This window comes from Arabidopsis lyrata (genome assembly GCF_000004255.2).
Source record: "Arabidopsis lyrata subsp. lyrata unplaced genomic scaffold ARALYscaffold_6, whole genome shotgun sequence".
Taxonomy (NCBI): Eukaryota; Viridiplantae; Streptophyta; class Magnoliopsida; order Brassicales; family Brassicaceae; genus Arabidopsis; species Arabidopsis lyrata.
Genome location: NW_003302550.1, coordinates 12,324,882 through 12,343,104, shown reverse-complemented (window position 1 = coordinate 12,343,104; position 18,223 = coordinate 12,324,882). Strand labels below are relative to the sequence as shown.

Genomic DNA, 18,223 nt, shown 5'->3' with positions numbered 1-18,223 from the left:
ATGTCTCAAAAATGAAACAAGTTGCAAACTTTTATATATAATACATATTCATAAAATTTAAAAAGTCACAAATTTTAGAAATCAAATCGTCCCGCGGAAATGGTCTTCTTCTCTTTATATATACTAGAACAAAACAAAACAAAGCCAAATAATCCTTTATTCACATACATAACATTTCCTACATACTTTAAATATTTTCATATTAAAATCCCAAAACAACCAAACATTTCAAATTTTTTAAATCCGCCATACATCGTTACTTAATGAATTGTATGTTTTCGTACCTATACTTTAAATTAAACCTAAAAATATTAATCATACACTAAATAATACATAGATATTTATTACATTTAAAAATACAAATTAATATGTTATATCTTCAGTTAATCTTCAAAAATAAAAAATTCTTAAAAACAAATATAGCCCCGCGGTGTACCGCGGGTTAAATTCTAGTTAGTTGTATTTTTTGGAGTTGTTCATGAAAATGTTCATCATGGTCACATGTGTTGTAACTAGTTAGATTCATTCGATAGATTAATGTTTACAATATTACAATTAAATATTTATGTAATAGATGGTAACAAACATTAGAAGTTTTTCTTAAATTTAAAATATTAATTCAAAATTTTAAAACCTTCCAAACTAGTGCACAAAAAAAAAAAAACCTTCCAAACTATTGTTTTGTAGTTCGAATGCTTTACAAAGAGTCATAGTTCAATCAAATTACGTATATGAAATACAAAATCAAGTCTAGTTCTTTGATCTTGCAATCTATTCTAATCTTTCGATCCCTATCTCATTTATCTCGATTTCGTTTCCGGTATAAGTAATGAGAGAGTATTTATAGAAAAAACATTTGACTTTTGTTATGATACAAGGTTTTAGTGTAATTGGAATGATCAAGTAAACCTAGTTATAGGATTGTAATAGATCGAATGAAGTGCATTTTTAGAATGAATGTGATGTGACGGATTGTAATATCCTTCACGTAGTTGAGATATACATATATTTGTATATATGGATGCATTTAAGGAATGGTTGGTTTCATATAGCTCAAACAATTATTTGTGAGAATTGCTTAGAAAGGTGAGACTCATTTATGCATATTGGAACTTTTGGAGATATTTTTCAGCATAGATACTTAAAACTTGTACAAGACTCAAAACGCAAATAAAAACATAAAAAAAAAAATTGACACGACAAACAGTTCAAAACGACTACTAAACAAAAGATGAAAAACACCAAAAACACAATATATCACCATTCGTTTCTATATATGAATTGTTACATGTTTTTTATTTTGGATAAAATTACCGTGTAATCAACAAAAGAAAAAAAAACAAAAAGAGATCTGAGAACTGTACACAATCCACACTGTGAAGTATCTCTATCTATATAACTAATTCACAATGTGAAGTATCATTCGTTATAAATTTAAATTTAACACAAAATATTTGTCACACAAAAATACAATGTCTTTAAACATATATTGTAGAGGATCCCAAACGAATTAAATTATTAACATAGTACACTATTTTATTTTTGGAACGGATAATAATTTACCACATATCTAATTTAGTCTTATATAAAAACAGTTCAAAATTGATATGTAACTGAATTTTTTTTTGGATTATTAATATGAAGCAGAAATTTATAATTTACTGAAACCTGCAAACAATAAATTCTAAGACAACAAAAATAAAATGAAAATAAAAATAATAAAAAAAGAAATACATTTATTAATATTTTCCAAAGGTGGAGTGAGAGACTGGGAAAATTCAAAACACTCTGTTGTTTCTCTCTCTCCTCTTTCACTCTTCGCCTCTCTTCTCTCGTCACATCAATCCACACTGTGAAGTATCTGTTTTTTTCTTCTTTTTTAATTTCTCAAGTTCTCTGCTGCAACTATTGGTCTCTGTCTTCCCTACCCAAATCCCAAATCTTTAAATTCTAATCTAACCTTACTTCGTCCTGGATTGATTTAACCTTTTCTCTGATCTGACCCATTTCTCAAGACTCTCTCTTTCTTCTAAGATTCATTGGTGTTTTAACCTTTTCATCGATTCCAATTCTCAATTGTTGTCTGTTTGAGGAACACAAAACCCCCTCCCCTTGTGTTGGTCGCTTCTAGGGCTAGATCTTCTCGTAACGCTAAAGTTTAGGTTTTTAATCAATTTTTGTGTGTGAATAGTCTGCAGCATTTCTGGGTTTTGGTTCCCGTGGCTGCATTTTGCTGTAAACGTGTCGAATTCGATTGATTTCTCCACAAGGGTCTCTGGAATTAACCCAAATTGGAGTGAGCTCATAAGTTAAAGTTGAGATCTTTGTAACCGATAGGTAAAATTGGGTTCATGTTTTGATCCCAAGTTCAAGTTTTTTTCCTATGCTTTACATTATTTGAGGTTGTCTTGTCTTCACAGCTCTGTTCTGTATTATCCTGTGGTGGCCTCTTCTGAATATGAATTAAAATTGAACTGTCTTAATCTCCATTTAGTTCAATTATTGAGGTTTATGGAAATTTTTGGTCCGGTTTGTTTTGGTTATCTGCTGTTCTAGAGTCAAGATTCTATTTTGCTGCATCTTGCTAGTTACATTCCAGGAAAGTGATTCAGTGATTGTTATCTGTAGATGAATTAAAATGGAGGTTGTTGAGAGGAAACGATCCAGAGGAGGGTTTTTAAATTTATTTGATTGGCATGGAAAACCCCGGAAGAAGCTCTTCTCCGGCAGCAGCTCGCAACTCTCAGGTGTGTTTGCAGTATTGCTTTTGTAATGCTAACAAATTGTTAGAAATGTTTAGTTCAGTTCTTGTGAAGTCTTTGGCATTTATAAGGGTCTAGTCTAAGTCAATGTACTTGTTTGGAGGATTTTGTTATGGTTAAAAAGACTGCTGTTCTTGTTCTCAAGATTTCTGTTAATAATATGTTTTGATTCTTTGATTCATAATGCTGTGTATATAAGAAAGTTCGATCTTCTTCTTGTTTTTGTTCCAGAAGAATCAAAGCAGACAAAACAGACTGCTCAAAACCTCTTGAAGGCGAGGGTTTCTCTTGTGAGTTATCTCAATACCATTCCCTTGTTTATGTGAAGTGGCTTTTGTCTTAGTTTAGCAGATGAGAGGAACCAACTTCGTTTGGTGTTGTGTTTTGTACAGATTGAGGTTGATGAGATTGGAAAAAGTTCAAATTACAACCCGAGAAGTGACTCGAGCTGTTGTGCATCTTCTGTTACCAGTGATGATGGACAGGGGACAAGAGCCCCGAGTGTGGTTGCGAGGCTTATGGGTTTAGAGTCTCTACCGGTACCAAATGTCCAGGAACCTCAATTTAATCCCGATCTTGATCCGTTCTTCGTTAGACCTTCACGAAACACTAATAGATGGGATGCATATGAGAATCTTGGTTATGTAAATCTCCGTAGTGACTATGATGGTATTTCCTGGGACCATTTGGATTCAAGAACGAATAATGGGCGCAACCAACCTATTGAAAGGTTTCAATCTGAGACTTTTCCTCCCAGGTCAGCTAAACCGATATGTGTTACCAACAATAGACACCTGTCTCCTATCCGTAGTCCTGGATTTGTCCCGTCCAGGAACCCTATTTATGTAATGGAAGCGGCTTCAAGAACGATTGAACCAAGTCCTAGGATGGTTGCTAGAACACGGTTTTCACCATCTAATTCTTCTTCATCAGTTCCTATGAGGATTCAAGATTTAAGAGAGAAATTAGAAGCTGCACAGAAAGAGTCTAGCCGTCAAATCTCTAATGATACCTTCAACCTTAAGTACCCAAGTGGAAAGCACAACGAGAAGAGAACCGCAACATCACTCATGACACCGTCAACTAGTAAGTTCATGGGAAAAAGCAGTTCTGATGGTTTGAAGGGTAAAGTGAAGCCATCTTATGTATCAACACAAGCGAAGACCAGTACAACGCCATTAAGTGTCACCAGAAACTCTGCAAACCAAAAGGAGAAGGCAGAAGCTATAAAATGCGTAGCCAAAAGCCAGAATGGTCTCAGAGGAGCTCCCATTAACTTGGGAAAGAGTAAGCAGAATAACCACAAACAGAACTGCAGAGACAACCAACCTTCAATGACCTCTGTTTTAAACCAAAAAGGCAGCAAAGTAAATAACAAAGTTGTAAACAAGGTTCCAGTGGAAAGTGGATCGATATCAAAGCAGTCAGGTTTAACAACGGCCTCGACGGAAAAGAATACTTCTTTATCTTTGTCACGCAAAAAGACTCTTCCCCGGAGCAAAAGGCTCCCAAATGGGATGCAAAAATCTGGAATCTCCGATGATAAACGGACCAAAAGGAGTGAGAATTTGATTAAATGTAACATCACCATTGATGGTGGCTTGAACAAAGGCAAAGATGATCGGAAAAAGGAAATGGATGTGATTTCATTCACATTCTCATCCCCCATCAAAGGTTTATCATCTGATTCCCTATCCTCCACACAAGGAATTGGTCAAGACACAGACTCTGCAGTTAGTTTCAATATGCTTGGCGGCGATTCCTTAAATGTTCTGTTGGAGCAAAAGCTCAGAGAGCTGACTTCTAAGCTTGAGTCTTCTAGCTGTAGCCTGACCCAAGAAGAGTCTTCATGTTCCATTCCAAAGGATGAGGTGAACGGGATGATTTCATTTTCATCAGAATATGATAAGTCGACCCAAAACGGTCTAGATAAAGTTTTATCGGAGAGTGAATCTGTTTCTGACTGCACCTCATTCTATGACAAACAAAAATTCCAGGTTAGCTCCTTCCTAATGCAGCTAAGAGATGAAGTATCCAATCTATATGGAATTTTCTAATTTGTCATATTTTGCATTCTGTAGTTTTAGTACCTTGGCACTGTTTCTACATGTAAATATATTACATTATTTAAGGCTTTCTAACTAATTATGTTTTGTGTAATTTCTTCTGAAAATGAAGATACAAGCAGAAGAGCACGAAGTTAGCAGCATTAGCACTGTGACAGAAGCAGATGATCTCAGAAGCTCCTGCAGTAAGGGTTTCTCAGATTGCAGACAGACCGCAGAATATGGTTCGTTTTCTTAATACCTCACAAGAAATTTTTTTTTTTTTCTTTCTCCCCACGATTTTAATTTATGAATACTCCACCAAAAGTCAACATTCATCCTGCAAAACTTGAATCCTTAAGATACATGTAATATGCCAAAACATTGTTTGCACTCCATAGGAACAAGGCGTAGATCTAATGGCTTAAACAGAAGCTTGATTTGCATCTACTTTTATCCTGTCTAACGCTTTGGGCTTTACAGGGACAATACAGTCCTCATCAGATCAAAAACTCACCTGGGTTTCATTAAATGAGTCGCACCAAGCACAAGACGAGTCCGAGCTCTCAGAATCTGTAATAACACTGAGTTACTCAGAAGCCGAAGAAAGGCTCGACTGGGAGCTTGAGTACATATCCGAGATCCTCGGGTCTGACCAACTGATGGTGAAAGAATTTGCTCTGGGGATGGCCACTGACGTATTACCTGCGAGCCTCTTTGATGAAATGGAAGGCCGAGGAGAAGCAACAGCAGCCAAAATCAAGAGGAAGACACTGTTTGATTTTGTCAATAAGTGCTTAGCGCTCAAATGCGAGAAAATGTTTATGGGTAGCTGCAGAGGGCTATTGGGTAAAGGCGGGTTTTTGTTTGAACAGAGAGATTGGTTAGCAGAAGAACTGAACAGAGAGATTCATGGGTTGAAGAAGATGAGAGAGATGATGATGGATGAGCTTGTTGACAAAGAAATGAGCAGTTTCGAAGGGAGGTGGCTTGATTTCGAGAGAGAGACATATGAAGAAGGCATTGACATTGAGGGAGAGATAGTCTCTACATTGGTTGATGATTTAGTTAATGATCTTGTCTCAGGTACTCAAAGAAGAACATTGAGGCAAAGGGAAGGGCTAGTTTGAATTTTCTACTTTAGTTGAGCCTGATCTTGTCTAGGCATTCTAGCTGCTTCTGGTGTGTCTTTTTAGAAGCTTCTTCTAACAATTTCTCTGACATGAGAATTGAGATGAAGTGAAAGTAGCCAATATCGAGGAGCATTTTTCTCACAGTGTAATTCACGAGCATTCCTTCTTTTATGGTTTCTACTTCTATTGAAAATGCAAATAATATGATCATTTTCCTTCATTCGTTCTGATGAAGTGTGCGCGAATTTAGCAACAGTGAAACTAATACGCTAATATGTTGATGAAATTACAAACACAAAATGAGAAACAACTTTATTTTGATGTCTTATAATTTGGCTTTGGTTATATACCAAAATAATAAAATCCAACCACCAATAAATTACCCTAACCATAAAAAGAAAGAAAAAGTTACACAATAACTTTCTTCTTGAAGAAAGAAAAAAAAAACAAAAGAGAATCAAGAATGGTGGTACTGTTTAAAATTTAAATGGAGACAACAACAGATGACAAATGTCAAAGTGGCTTCTCTGTACTCTCAGTCTTCTTGTTTGTCATAGCCAAAAGCAAGCTCGAAGATCTTTCCATAGTCATCCACAAAGTGAACATCAAGCCCTTCTTTCACATTCTCCGCCAGCTCATCAAAGTCTCTCCGGTTTGCCTCCGGAAATATTATTGTTTTAATCTGACTCCGCCTCGCCGCTATAGTTTTCTCCTTCACCTGTAACATTTTTGTGTAAGAAACTTGCAGCAAAATTCTGTACAATGTCCAAAAAAAAGAAAAGCTATAATAGAGTGAGAGAAGTCCGGACTTGCTAACTTACCCCACCAATAGGAAGAATTCTTCCGGTTAGTGTGACTTCTCCGGTCATTGCAAGATCTTTCCTAACGGGTTTCTTCGTGGCAAGTGATAGTAAAGATGTGATCATGGTGCAGCCTGCACTTGGACCATCCTTGGGTGTGGCTCCTGCAGGAACATGGAGATGAAGCTTGGAGTTTGCAAAGAACTGATTCTCTGGTTCTTTCTCTAGCATGATTTTCCTGGCGACTGTGTGAGCAATTTGTGCACTTTCTTTCATCACATCACCGAGCTGACCCGTTATATTCAGGCCACCTTTACCTTCCCCTTCCTCCACAACAGTCGTCTCTATGTACAATGTTGAACCACCCATTGATGTCCAAGCTAGACCCATCACAACTCCTACCGGTGTCTGCTCATAGAGCTTCTCTTCGTGGAATACCGGTTTTCCTACATAATCCGCAAGGTTTGACTCATCAATCATAACCTTTTCAATAGCTATCTTCTCGGTTTGGGCCGCTTCCTTTGGTTCTTCAGCAGAGGACACAGGGTTTTCTTCGACAGTATGATTCTCTGGGGATTCGCCAACATCGGCCACAATTTCAGCTTCTTCGGGGTCAATTGCAACTGCAGGCTCTTCGGCAACTGCTCCTTCACGCACTAATTTAAGTGCAATCTAAAAAAGAAAAGTAAATGGTATTAGGTTTAGAGGGCTTGAGAAAACAATTCGGAGTCTTGTTGCGAAACATACCTTACGGTAAATCTTCTCGATCTGTTTCTGGAGATTCCTAACACCTGCTTCTCTGCAGTAATTTTCTATCAAGGAAAGAAGAGCTGCATCACTCACCTCAACCTGCATATAGTACGAACAAATTGAGCAAATGTTAGGAATATATTGACAATTACTTCTTTTTAATTTCCCCGGGGTTAAAAGAAGAGACAATTGAAGAATAGGATGAAAGTGAGACCTGTTCAGGCTTGACACCACAATCTCCACGTGCAGTTTTTTCCAAATAGTCTCTTGCGATATGAACTTTCTCGTCAGTGATATACCCCGCAATAGAAATCACCTCCATTCTGTCTAGCAGAGGATTTGGAATCATGTCTATCACATTTGCTGTGCACACAAATAAAACCTGTAGGGGAATGGATCAGCAATTAAATTCAAACAGCGTAGAATTACATGAGACAAAATGGTATTCATATCCATCAACTGGTGGACAGAACATCACGAAGATAAGAAATACGAAATTTGGTCCTTGACCACATTTAATAACCTTTGATAGATCAATAGTAACATCGAGATAGTGGTCCAGAAAATTTGCGTTTTGCTCTGGATCCAGAAGCTCCAACAAAGCACTGGCTGGGTCACCAGCATGGCCTCTCCCGAGCTGCAGAGGAACAATAAATCAAATTTATTGCAGAGAAATTTGTCTTTGGTTATTGAACATTATTGTATTGATGAATAAAAGAAGCTACCATATGATTACTACCAAGTTCAAGAAGCTAGTCCCAAAACTAACAAGATCTCACCTTATCAATCTCATCGATTAGAACAAGAGGATTTGCTGTCCCCACACTCTTTAGACACTGCACCATCTTTCCTGGCATGGCGCCAACATATGTTCGACGATGCCCCTAAACATGTTATTACAAGAATAGTTTATTGTCAGTCGCACATGTTTGACTAATATTTGCAAGTAAACCAAAAAAAAGGTGGTATACCTTGATCTCAGCGACATCTCCTAACCCTCCAACAGAGAACCGGAAAAATTTGCGATTAAGAGCACGTGCAATAGAACGACCAATACTAGTTTTGCCTACTCCAGGAGGGCCCGAGAGGCATATGATTTTCCCTGGTGACACATTTACTCAAATTTAAGCAGCGGGGACAAGGTTTTCTTCAACAAGATCAAATCAGAAAAGGGCAACAATTACTGGGTAAGTATCAAACCTTGCGAAGTGCCTCTAAGTCTTCCCACCGCAATAAATTCCAGTATTCTTTCCTTTACGTCAGATAAGCCATAGTGATCCTCGTCAAGAATTTTTTGTGCCCCCACAACATCAAAATTTTCATCACTGCAAATTTAACAAAATAGATTCCTCAAATCAGTGAACACAAAGCAATTACAAATGGTGCCATGAGATGATAGCTCATCCTGTCTCTTTATCAGTCTCTCATACCAAAAGACTTACTGCTTTACTTAAACAGAAAAAATATATAATTAATATATCAGGTAGAAAACCTGTAATTTCCCCAAGGCAATATGGTCAACCAATCAAGGTAGTTACGCGTCACGTTAAATTCGCTTGAACTCGCCTCTAACAGCTGCAGCTTTGTAAGCTCCTCTTCTATGACTTGTAATACATGTGCTGGAATTTTTTCCTTGTTGGGCTCAATCCTTTCCTTAAACTTTGCTGCAGTAAAGAACAGACTATAAGTTGCAGTTGTCTTACAATTAATAGTGCACTGCACTCCAAACTCATACCAAAGACACTGGCATCCCATGAATGCATTGAGATCCATGAGGCAGTGAAATTATAAATTTCTCAACTGACTACATATAATTGAAGATATTTTAAGTTAGTACTGACCAGAAAGTGCAGATTTGTCATCTGTCTCCACACCAAGCTCCTGCATTGGATCACTTAAATGAATAAAACCAAATACGTATATACTACACAGACATGGTATGTGGATGAAATAGCGAGCATATTTTGTGAGGCGGGCTGAGTAATACCTTCTTTATAGCCTTGAGCTGCTCATTTAGCAAGTACCGACGTTGCTCACCGCTAATTTTTTCTTCAATTGCTTTTGCTATGGATTCCTATAAACGGCGCAGAAGATAAGAATCTTATCTCATTCAAACAGTTAGCAGATAAGTAGTCCCTTAGTGGGAAAGCCACATGAATAAGGGAATGAAGTACCTGAATCTTGCTAATTTCCATTTCTTTTTTCATCAATTCCAGCGTCAACCGGAGACGTTTGTGAACCTGTGTCAATAAAAACAGAGTGAGAGATTGACCAAGAATGGAAAATCATACAATTACAACAATAATGAAGCTACTTACATCCAGTTCTTCAAGAACTTCTTGAGCTTGATGCCTATTTGCACCACATATAGCCGCTCCAAAATCGGCTAATCGTGGATAAGTGAAATCACCTATATGCTATACAAGTTGAAAGACATCTACTAAGATACTTGTACCCTGAGACCTTTTTACCAGCACAGGTGAAAATTATGAAGAGAACATGCCTGGGTATATGTTTGAACGTGATCTCTCCATAGCGAACTTGTCTTTAGTACATCCCTAAGAGTTGAAATAACTTCAAAAGATGTTGCCTTGATGACATCATCGTCCATGTCAAAGGGATTATCCTGCACAGAGAGTAAGAAAAGGTTCCTGACTTCAGAGTTTCAAAAAGAAAAAGGAAAATCAAACAGTAGTCTCATATTATAAGAGGAAAAGTATAGAAGCATAAATGTACCTTAAGATGATCGACTTTGACGGTAAGTGGTTCTTCACTCACCTGTACGAAGGAAAAAAATTTCCCTTAACAAAAAGTGACTTGATAAACCAAAGAACACATGTGAAGATGTACAATCAAGGCTTTGGAACTTTGAAATTCTTTCTTAATTGAAAATTCTACTAAGTATGAACTATGAACGCTGTTACTCTACCGACTTACCATCTCTGTTATGCGAAGTCTCCTATGACCAACAAGTATAACTTGGTCCCCTTGGATACTTGAAATCTGGAAAATCAGTAAGGAAATCATAATGCTACTCATGCTTTTTGATTTAATCACACGGACACCAAACAGATGTTGAAAAGCAGTAGCAGCAACACAATACCTGAGCAAGTGTGCCAACTTCGTGAAGCCGGTTAAGCAACTCTTTCCCTTTCAGCTCATTTATGTTTTTTTCTGCGTCAGTACTTGAAGATGAATCAGCTGATGGGCCATCCTTAAGAAGGAAAGCTCCTGCATATGGAGCTTGTCGTCTTCTGCTCTCTTGTAAGGCTGCGAGAACTTTAGGATCCTGCACGCCAGAAAAAGCACATGCTGGTCAGAGAAGCAAACATCTCCCAAACTATATAAAATTGTGTCATTTACGGTTTGACAGAAATAGTTTTTAGCTATTTTGTATTATGCAGGGAAGATTACAATTTAAGAAACGATGGGGTAAACTATCTAAATCTGTGAATCAAATGCGGCTAAAATTGATCTATATGTGGAAAGCCAACCAGCAGCTATTTCAAAGAAGGTGTCAACTCTGTTATGTCAGTTCTCTTCACTTTTGATCGTAACAAGGTAATCAATAATGCTGGCTCTACTGAGAACCAAAAAATTTATATAATCATCAGTGACTAATGTCTGAGGGTTAATGCCATTACAGTCCCAGCAGGAAAAGACAATCAGAAGCTCTCAGCAAAACCACGCAGATGAATTATGTCCTAACAGGTAACGAAACCAAGATTTGTACTTTTTTATCGGCTCTAGTTCTAAGGCTTGATACAGCTCCATTTAGAGAGAATCCAATGAGATTTTGAGGACTAAACAAGGCCAAGTAATTTTGGAGAATGTTTAAAAGCCAGAAAATGATGAATTGACATACCTTGACATAGATTGGCATGTAAAAACCAGGGAAAAGTGGCCTATGTGGCACCGGCAATGCTAGAACCTGCAATTAAACAATGGAAACCTCAATCAACAGAAACATAAATCCGCTGAAATTGAAATGATCCAACTCAGTCATTACCAAAGTTTATCTCAACAAGAATGAGATTCTCCTATACAGTTAAATTGCCAACGATCCAATAAAGCATATACAAATGCACCAACAAATTTCGATAGATTTCTCAAACCTTACATTGAGTTTAGAACAAAAAGTCATAATCCTACTCAATTAAACTAACCGTTAAACAATCTTCAGGCCTAGGGTTAGTGGACACAATCGCAGACGACGATTTTGAGTCAGACCCTTCAGAATCAGACTCGACCGCCTTAGCTTCAGCCTCAGCCGCCGCCTCTCCATCGGTAGGCTCAGAGCAGAAGAAAGCACGATGACCCAACGAACCAGATCGCCGATTCCACCCAGTGATTTGACTCAACGCTTTGAACAATGGAGACTCCACTGGAGAAGACCCGACCCTAATTGCCGGAGTCAAATGTTGGACTCGAGAAGCGGACGAAGTGAAGAGCTTTAACATGGTGGGAGAGAAAGAAGATCTGGGGTAATAACAATTTCTGAGATTAAGGTTTATAAAGTTTTGCCTTTTGTGCAAGAAACCATTGGAGAGTTCTCGAGAAGAAGCCTGCAGACGAAGATTAGTATCAAAGCCCTTCATAAACCCCGACGAAGCAAAACCCCAAATTTAAAGGCAGTGAAAGAGAGACCAACACCATTTTGCCTTCACACCAACAACACGACGTCGTTTTAAGTCGGTTTATTGGTTTTTCCGGTCATCCGAAAACCAAACCGGTCCGGCGAATTAAAGTTGTGAACTTTATCTTCAATGTTGTGATTGATGATGCGTTTAAAGAGATTGAAGAAAGCATTGGTTCTCTACTGATCATAACAACAACAAGCATTACTTACTACTGAGTACTGATTCTAGATTACTACAAGAAGCATCGTGATTGGCCCTAGATAAGTTAGTTCTCTACAAATCCAATAACAACAAGAAGATTACACACTTTCTACAGAGATTTATAGCATCAAGTTAGTTGAATCATCTTCCAGCTCCTGCTGCTTTGAGGAAATTGTCAAAGGGACTAGCTGGAGGTAGTCTCATCATGGACCATGAATCCTGCAGCAGTCCAGATTCTCTCCCATAGATGTTACCATCTTCTACTACCTGTAACACCGCGTATCAACGTGTAAGCCTTGTATGGTAGAAGTTTCAACCTTTCTCTTAACCAGCCCATTTGGTATCATAAAGTTAAGACCTTTTTTTCACTCATAAAGTAGGTTGGGGTATGCAAAACAATTGAACTCAAAATCTTTGCAGGTAAAATATATACCCAATTCAGCTCTTATGTACCTTCTCAAGTGCAGATGATTCCTCTGATGAATTTCTGTAGAGCCCATTCATCTGGCGGTTCTCGGTGGCCAACCACCTTGAGAGCTTCTGTCTAGTACCAGTCCCAAAGGTTTCACAACGGTTTGTCATTGTATCATAAGAAAGTGGTGAAGTAGAGACAGATGACCCAACCACTTGACCAGCGACCTCAAGTGCCTAGACAACAAATCACAAACCAATCATAAGACAACACAGATATATATCAGCCAGTTTCTTATTTATGTCGAATGCGGTCTACACTTACAGATTCCATTAGTTGGCCAATGCTGATAACTTGAGGAATAGTTGGTGAAGGAGAACCTCTTGGGGGAAAACGAACAGAGAGTTCACTCGTCACTTCGTCTTCAACCATTGAACCTGCAGGTATGTCCTGTGATAAAGAAACACATGTGTTTACAGTTCTGAATATTATCAAAATCCGAAAGAATATGGAACTTCAGAGAATAGTTTACGTCATCGAAGGACAGCGATTCCTTAGAGATACTTTGGTTTGGTTGAGGTTCAACGTTTGGCCGTGATCCAAACATAAAGGCATCATCAGGTATGAATGGCTCCAAGATTTGCATTTTTACATCAGCTTCCTCAAGCTTAACAAGAGTATATACAAAATCAAATCAGCACAAGAATCACCAGGTTTATACTATTTTCTGATGTCTAAAGCTATTGATCATTTAAATCTTGGACAATTACACGTAAGAAAATAGAACATTGGGGCTACAGAGCTAATGTTCACTGAGAAAAAGAAAATATAATATTTACCTTTGAAAGGTTAGATAGATTTTTTGCGACAATATCAATTATAATAGTGTTGGATAGTTCTACTTTGCTTCGCATCTCAAACAGCATTGAAGTAGCCGTCTGACTATCGCTTGAGGACCCAAAATCTTTCATATTTGCCTGTGGTCTCACGTGCAGTTGTAAGTCATCTCCAATGAATAGATAAGGATCCACCTGAAAATTTTGAGCATATAAGCTAGTGATACACAATCTCCCTGGATAAAAGTAATAATTGAAACAACACATTAAGAACTCACATCACCAGGAAGTTGGGCCTTCAGCATTTCGCAAATATGAGGAATCTGATATATTTTGGCAGCAAACATCAACGTACTTGTGGATAAAGCAAGGATTAACCTCTTGCAAACTGAGGGTAATGTGCCTGACAATGAGAAAAGTTTGACTGCACATAAGCGATTTTGAAAAACTTTTATCAGGTTAAGAGAGTAGCATCAATCAGTACCGTTATTAAGGTCCAAAGAAAGATTCCTCAGTGAGAAGAGAAGCTGGAAGGCTCGAACAACAAGCCCGTCATCAGGATTCTGTGATTAAAATAATCATGAGAGGCTTAAGTATAGCACCATGAAAGTGAAGATTTCCTCTAAGAGAAATATTAAGAGAGTCAGAAAAGAGGAGAAACTTTTATGTTCACCTTAAGCCGCAAGGACAGAAGCACCAAGCTGAAAGAATGAGCAATAGCTTCAATGTTTGAAGGTAAGATATCGGGAAGTGCCGATTGTATCCAAAATGCAGATAACAATTGCCCAATTTGATCTTCGGTAAACTTCATCATTGATGGTAACTGCATCACCAGACAGTATCAGACAATTACATAAACATGTGATGGTCCTTTAGCACATAACATCCAATTGTAAGCAAAGAAAAATGTTACCATATCAGCTAGATTGATAAACGCAGCAGTCCTATCAATTATGGAATTCAACTTGTGAAATTTTGGGGACGATTTGTAGTTCTTAAGATCCTCATGAGTATTATTGTAACCATTCTTCTCAATCTTGACGCCATCCTTCTCCTTCCTGAGCTTGTCTAATCGAGCAGTGACAGATGTGAACGCAGAGGTTGTATCGCTCCTCCAGTTTCTTGATTCATTAAGATAGCCAGAAGCTCTTACTGATGCAAGTCCAGCCTGAGATTGACCAGAACTTTGCAAGAGAATTACAGAGAATATTTCATGCGCTCCTACACGAGTTTCCACATTTGGATGCAGCATTGCTTTTAGAAGCGCATCAAGAAGTGTGTCAGGGAAAACCTGTATGAAAATTGAGAAGGAATAAATAAACTGTGAAGATAATGTTAAACACTCAGAAGAAACAATAAATTTTAGTTCACCTGTTGTGACCGCATAGATGGCGATAATGCTGAAGACATTGCATGAGCAAGTATCAACAGTGATCCAACCGCTGCACGTGAAACAATTCCTGAAGAAGGAAGCCCCTCGACTGAAACAGCCATCATATCGAACAAGGGCTGTGTATTAACAATTCCTTTGGCTATCTCCCGCAGACAATCTTCAATAGAGTTTTGAAGCATCACGTTCAAGTTGAGTTCCTCATCTCCGATTGATCTAGATGTCGCCTGAAAGCTTTTCCTTAGGTGCCGACACAAGTCATTAACAAAACTTATGTCCCTGAGATACGAGCTGGTCCTGATCAGCTTTGCAAGACAACCAGCAACTTGTATGATATAAGCCTTGAGCTCAGGGTCATTGGCAACATGCTTATTGTCAAGATAGCGTACAACAGTCGACAACACCAACTGCTGACTCCCTAATATATAAAGAAACATAAACTATGAGTACACATACATGTCTAGACAAAAACCAATATTCTAACAAAAAAGACAAGACATAAAGAAGATACCAGAGGTTTCCATCAAGTATACTGCATCAGACAGAACTATCATGGCCAGCCCATTTGGGGGAGTCCATTGGCTTCTAGCATTAAAATAGCTGAACATAGGATCCAAGATTTGCCGCAGAGTTGTGCTTTCTTTAGCCAGGTCAACCATCCTCTGGAGACAAATCTGTGCCCAAACTTTGGGCATCTCAATCTCTTCTCTAAAACAATAAACAATTAAGAAAATTGAGAATGAGGGGCCCGACAAATAGAAAAGGAATCACAGCAACAATTAGAGGATTAAATCAGTTACTTAGTTAATAGAGTCGGATCTTTTCTTGCAGTTCTCGGTCGGACAATCATGTAGCTAGGGCTATTACAAACTGTTGTTCCCCGGCCTTCACATCTAATCACTTCATTTACCCAGTTACAATTTTGCTCTTCTCTATCTTCATTGGTCTGAACAATCATGTCTGCCTCGTAATTATCAAGAATGGCATGTACAATCTCATCAACAGTAGCAAAGATATGCGAAAACTCTCCCATATACCACACCTGATGAAGAAGCAAACATAAGAAACACTTACTAAACCGGACAGAAACTTTTAGGAGTAAGATTGACTGAATTTGGAAGATTAAAAGAACTGGTTCTAGTACCATCGCTGATAGGCATTGCAGGCCAGATGCTCTCAGACACTGTTTTTGATGTTCTTCACCTTCTTCACGAGCTAATGAGCAAACTTTCAGCGCAAATTTTTCAATGCTGTGTGTATAAGTTCCATCAACCTGTTCATACCAGATGAAGAGTGAGAAAAATTTCACACTTCAACATGGACTAGCATATGTGTAGAAGCCATGAACTTTATCAATTGTTAAATCATTCAAAGCCTCCAACTTAGGTATGCATTTTACCTGACTGTAAATGAACCTCGTCAATGTTTGGCATCCAAGAATGGTCGGTGTGTCCTGCTTTGAATTGTCAAGTAGTTCCGTAACCACATTCAGCAAACTTGTAGCGAAATAAGCCCTTAAATAAGGGAAAAAAACATGTAAATGTTAGAATCATCAAAGTAATGCTACAATAGATGTTGCTATGACTTTGCATAACAAATTTGTCTTCCCTAAAACTGCCAGATATTAGAAAGCTTACATCTGATCCTTGCAATGGCAAAGCATTTTGTTGTAAGCCTCGGTGACAATATTGATGAACTTCATCTGTTCAGATCGAAGGTCCTTGTAACACCTCTCTTCAAGAAACTTAGCAATCTGTGACAACCACAAAACACAAAATGCTGAACTTACACACACAAGACTCCTTCTCACCAACTAAGAGGTAAGATTCAAAAACAAAAACTATACCTTAGGGATACGGATTGGGTTCTTCGCAGCATACTCGCACAATTTGACAATCTTTCTCTCATTTGGTGCACCATCCTACAGAAAATCATGAAAGTAAGTTCAATATATGACCTAAGCATGTTTTCAAATTCACAAATCAAAACCCATATCGGATGAAACTTTGGCATTTAAAGTTGTTACAGTGAAAATAGTTGCTCATAAGCAAAGATTATACCAAATTCCAAGTAAAAGTGGAAACTTAAAACAAATGAGCTACAAGGAGTAGACACTTACAGGGGATTTAGGGAAGATCTCACCAAGCAATTTCTTGTAACGCTTGACAGGCTGTCGAGATCTCGACCTGAGAGCAGGACAGCAAACACACATACTCTCGCATGCCGGAAATACATTCCTCGAGATAAACCCCATTTTTCTCTGCAAACAGTGAGAAGAAGAAGATAGTGTTAAACCATCAAAAAAGAGAACATAAAGCTCCAACCTTTTGTTAACCCTAGAGCCCAAAGTTACTAAACAAAGGAGAAGAGCCAAAAAAAATCAAAACTTTCTGAGTGGAAAAATTAGAAACCAGACCTCATCCATACTTTTTTAAATTCAAAATTCAAACTTTAGCATCGAGGATAAAAAAAAAAGATGTCAGAGGTTCAAACATCAACAATTAACGAAACAGGGGATGAATCAATGCGTTTGGAGACAGAGGAACAAGATCAAACACAAATGTGAATATACCTATTTCTAAAACAAACCCTAACCAAAAATTAGCTTAATTTATACGGTAATCGAGTAAACAGAACACAAGAATCTCAAGAAACCATGAAAGAAACTTAAGAGATGAGAGATTTGGAGACACGTACAGGAGCTCCAGAGGACAGATCTGAAGAGAGAAGCAAAGTGAGAAACTGGTTTCAAAGATTTGATTAATCTAGAAAGAAAGAGATAGTGTAAAAAGGCGCGTGGATTTGGATACAAACTGCAATTAGAGAGAGAGGAGAGAGAGAGCACGTGAGATGTCACAGATTTTAATGTTTTTTTCTTTTCTTTTCTCAATAGAGAAAAAAAGCAGAACTAGCTACATATAGTCCTGTCTTGTGTCAGATTGTTCCATCGATTAAAGTCCAGAAGCTAACAATTTGGTTGTTGTCTTGTTCACAACAAAAATTCCCACAAATTTTGTGTTATCGGAAATTGATTTATATTATTTTAGAAGAATTTTTTTTTTTTTTTTGAGAAAGAATTTTAGAAGAATATTTGAAGGAATACAAACTAAAAACTGAGGAAAAAAAGATTTTTCCGGTGAATCTCGCATGGCTAGCTAGTTTACAATGAAATAAAGATAATCATATGATTATTTATTGATGTTTAAATTCACAGTAATGTTGTGAAATTTCCAATTTTGTGAGGTTTTTTACTT

The 18,223-nt window shown here is 37.7% G+C and overlaps 3 protein-coding genes and 1 long non-coding RNA gene across 5 annotated transcripts; 1 reads left to right on the top strand and 3 right to left on the bottom strand.

The window, feature by feature from the left end:
- Positions 1 to 1,762: 1,762 nt before the first annotated feature.
- LOC9308312 lies at positions 1,763 to 6,160 on the top strand. 2 transcript variants are annotated; one of them, XM_021023215.1, is made up of 6 exons: positions 1,763 to 2,337; positions 2,629 to 2,747; positions 2,997 to 3,052; positions 3,155 to 4,759; positions 4,941 to 5,052; positions 5,291 to 6,160. In XM_021023215.1, the coding sequence occupies exons 2-6, from the start codon at positions 2,639 to 2,641 to the stop codon at positions 5,935 to 5,937; spliced, it is 2,529 nt and encodes an 842-aa protein (XP_020878874.1). In that variant the 5' UTR covers positions 1,763 to 2,337; positions 2,629 to 2,638; the 3' UTR covers positions 5,938 to 6,160. The 2 variants fall into 2 exon arrangements, with proteins under 2 accessions (XP_020878874.1, XP_020878873.1); XM_021023214.1 differs by having other exon boundaries at positions 2,994 to 3,052.
- On the bottom strand, positions 4,817 to 5,412 carry LOC110227750. Its single transcript, XR_002331431.1, has 2 exons — positions 5,325 to 5,412; positions 4,817 to 5,147 (listed from the first exon to the last, which is right to left on the bottom strand). It is a non-coding gene; the product is annotated as an uncharacterized LOC110227750 (long non-coding RNA).
- A 66-nt stretch (positions 6,161 to 6,226) lies between the features above and the next one.
- LOC9308311 (lon protease homolog 1, mitochondrial) lies at positions 6,227 to 12,121 on the bottom strand. The gene is made up of 19 exons (XM_021023212.1): positions 11,657 to 12,121; positions 11,356 to 11,421; positions 10,594 to 10,779; positions 10,428 to 10,493; positions 10,227 to 10,268; positions 9,994 to 10,116; positions 9,809 to 9,907; positions 9,665 to 9,730; positions 9,478 to 9,564; positions 9,332 to 9,371; positions 8,983 to 9,154; positions 8,691 to 8,815; positions 8,462 to 8,592; positions 8,270 to 8,374; positions 8,014 to 8,127; positions 7,705 to 7,872; positions 7,488 to 7,589; positions 6,762 to 7,412; positions 6,227 to 6,658 (listed from the first exon to the last, which is right to left on the bottom strand). The coding sequence occupies exons 1-19, from the start codon at positions 12,086 to 12,088 to the stop codon at positions 6,476 to 6,478; spliced, it is 2,958 nt and encodes a 985-aa protein (XP_020878871.1). The 5' UTR covers positions 12,089 to 12,121; the 3' UTR covers positions 6,227 to 6,475.
- A 163-nt stretch (positions 12,122 to 12,284) lies between these two features.
- On the bottom strand, positions 12,285 to 17,816 carry LOC9308310 (protein EFR3 homolog B). The gene is made up of 18 exons (XM_021023213.1): positions 17,667 to 17,816; positions 17,089 to 17,229; positions 16,816 to 16,890; positions 16,607 to 16,722; positions 16,369 to 16,483; positions 16,114 to 16,242; positions 15,770 to 16,011; positions 15,481 to 15,677; positions 14,951 to 15,387; positions 14,493 to 14,870; positions 14,253 to 14,402; positions 14,064 to 14,142; positions 13,858 to 13,982; positions 13,583 to 13,774; positions 13,276 to 13,410; positions 13,068 to 13,193; positions 12,785 to 12,979; positions 12,285 to 12,598 (listed from the first exon to the last, which is right to left on the bottom strand). Exons 2-18 carry the CDS (start codon positions 17,221 to 17,223, stop codon positions 12,473 to 12,475), a joined length of 2,952 nt encoding a protein of 983 aa, XP_020878872.1. The 5' UTR covers positions 17,224 to 17,229; positions 17,667 to 17,816; the 3' UTR covers positions 12,285 to 12,472.
- Positions 17,817 to 18,223: the final 407 nt, after the last annotated feature.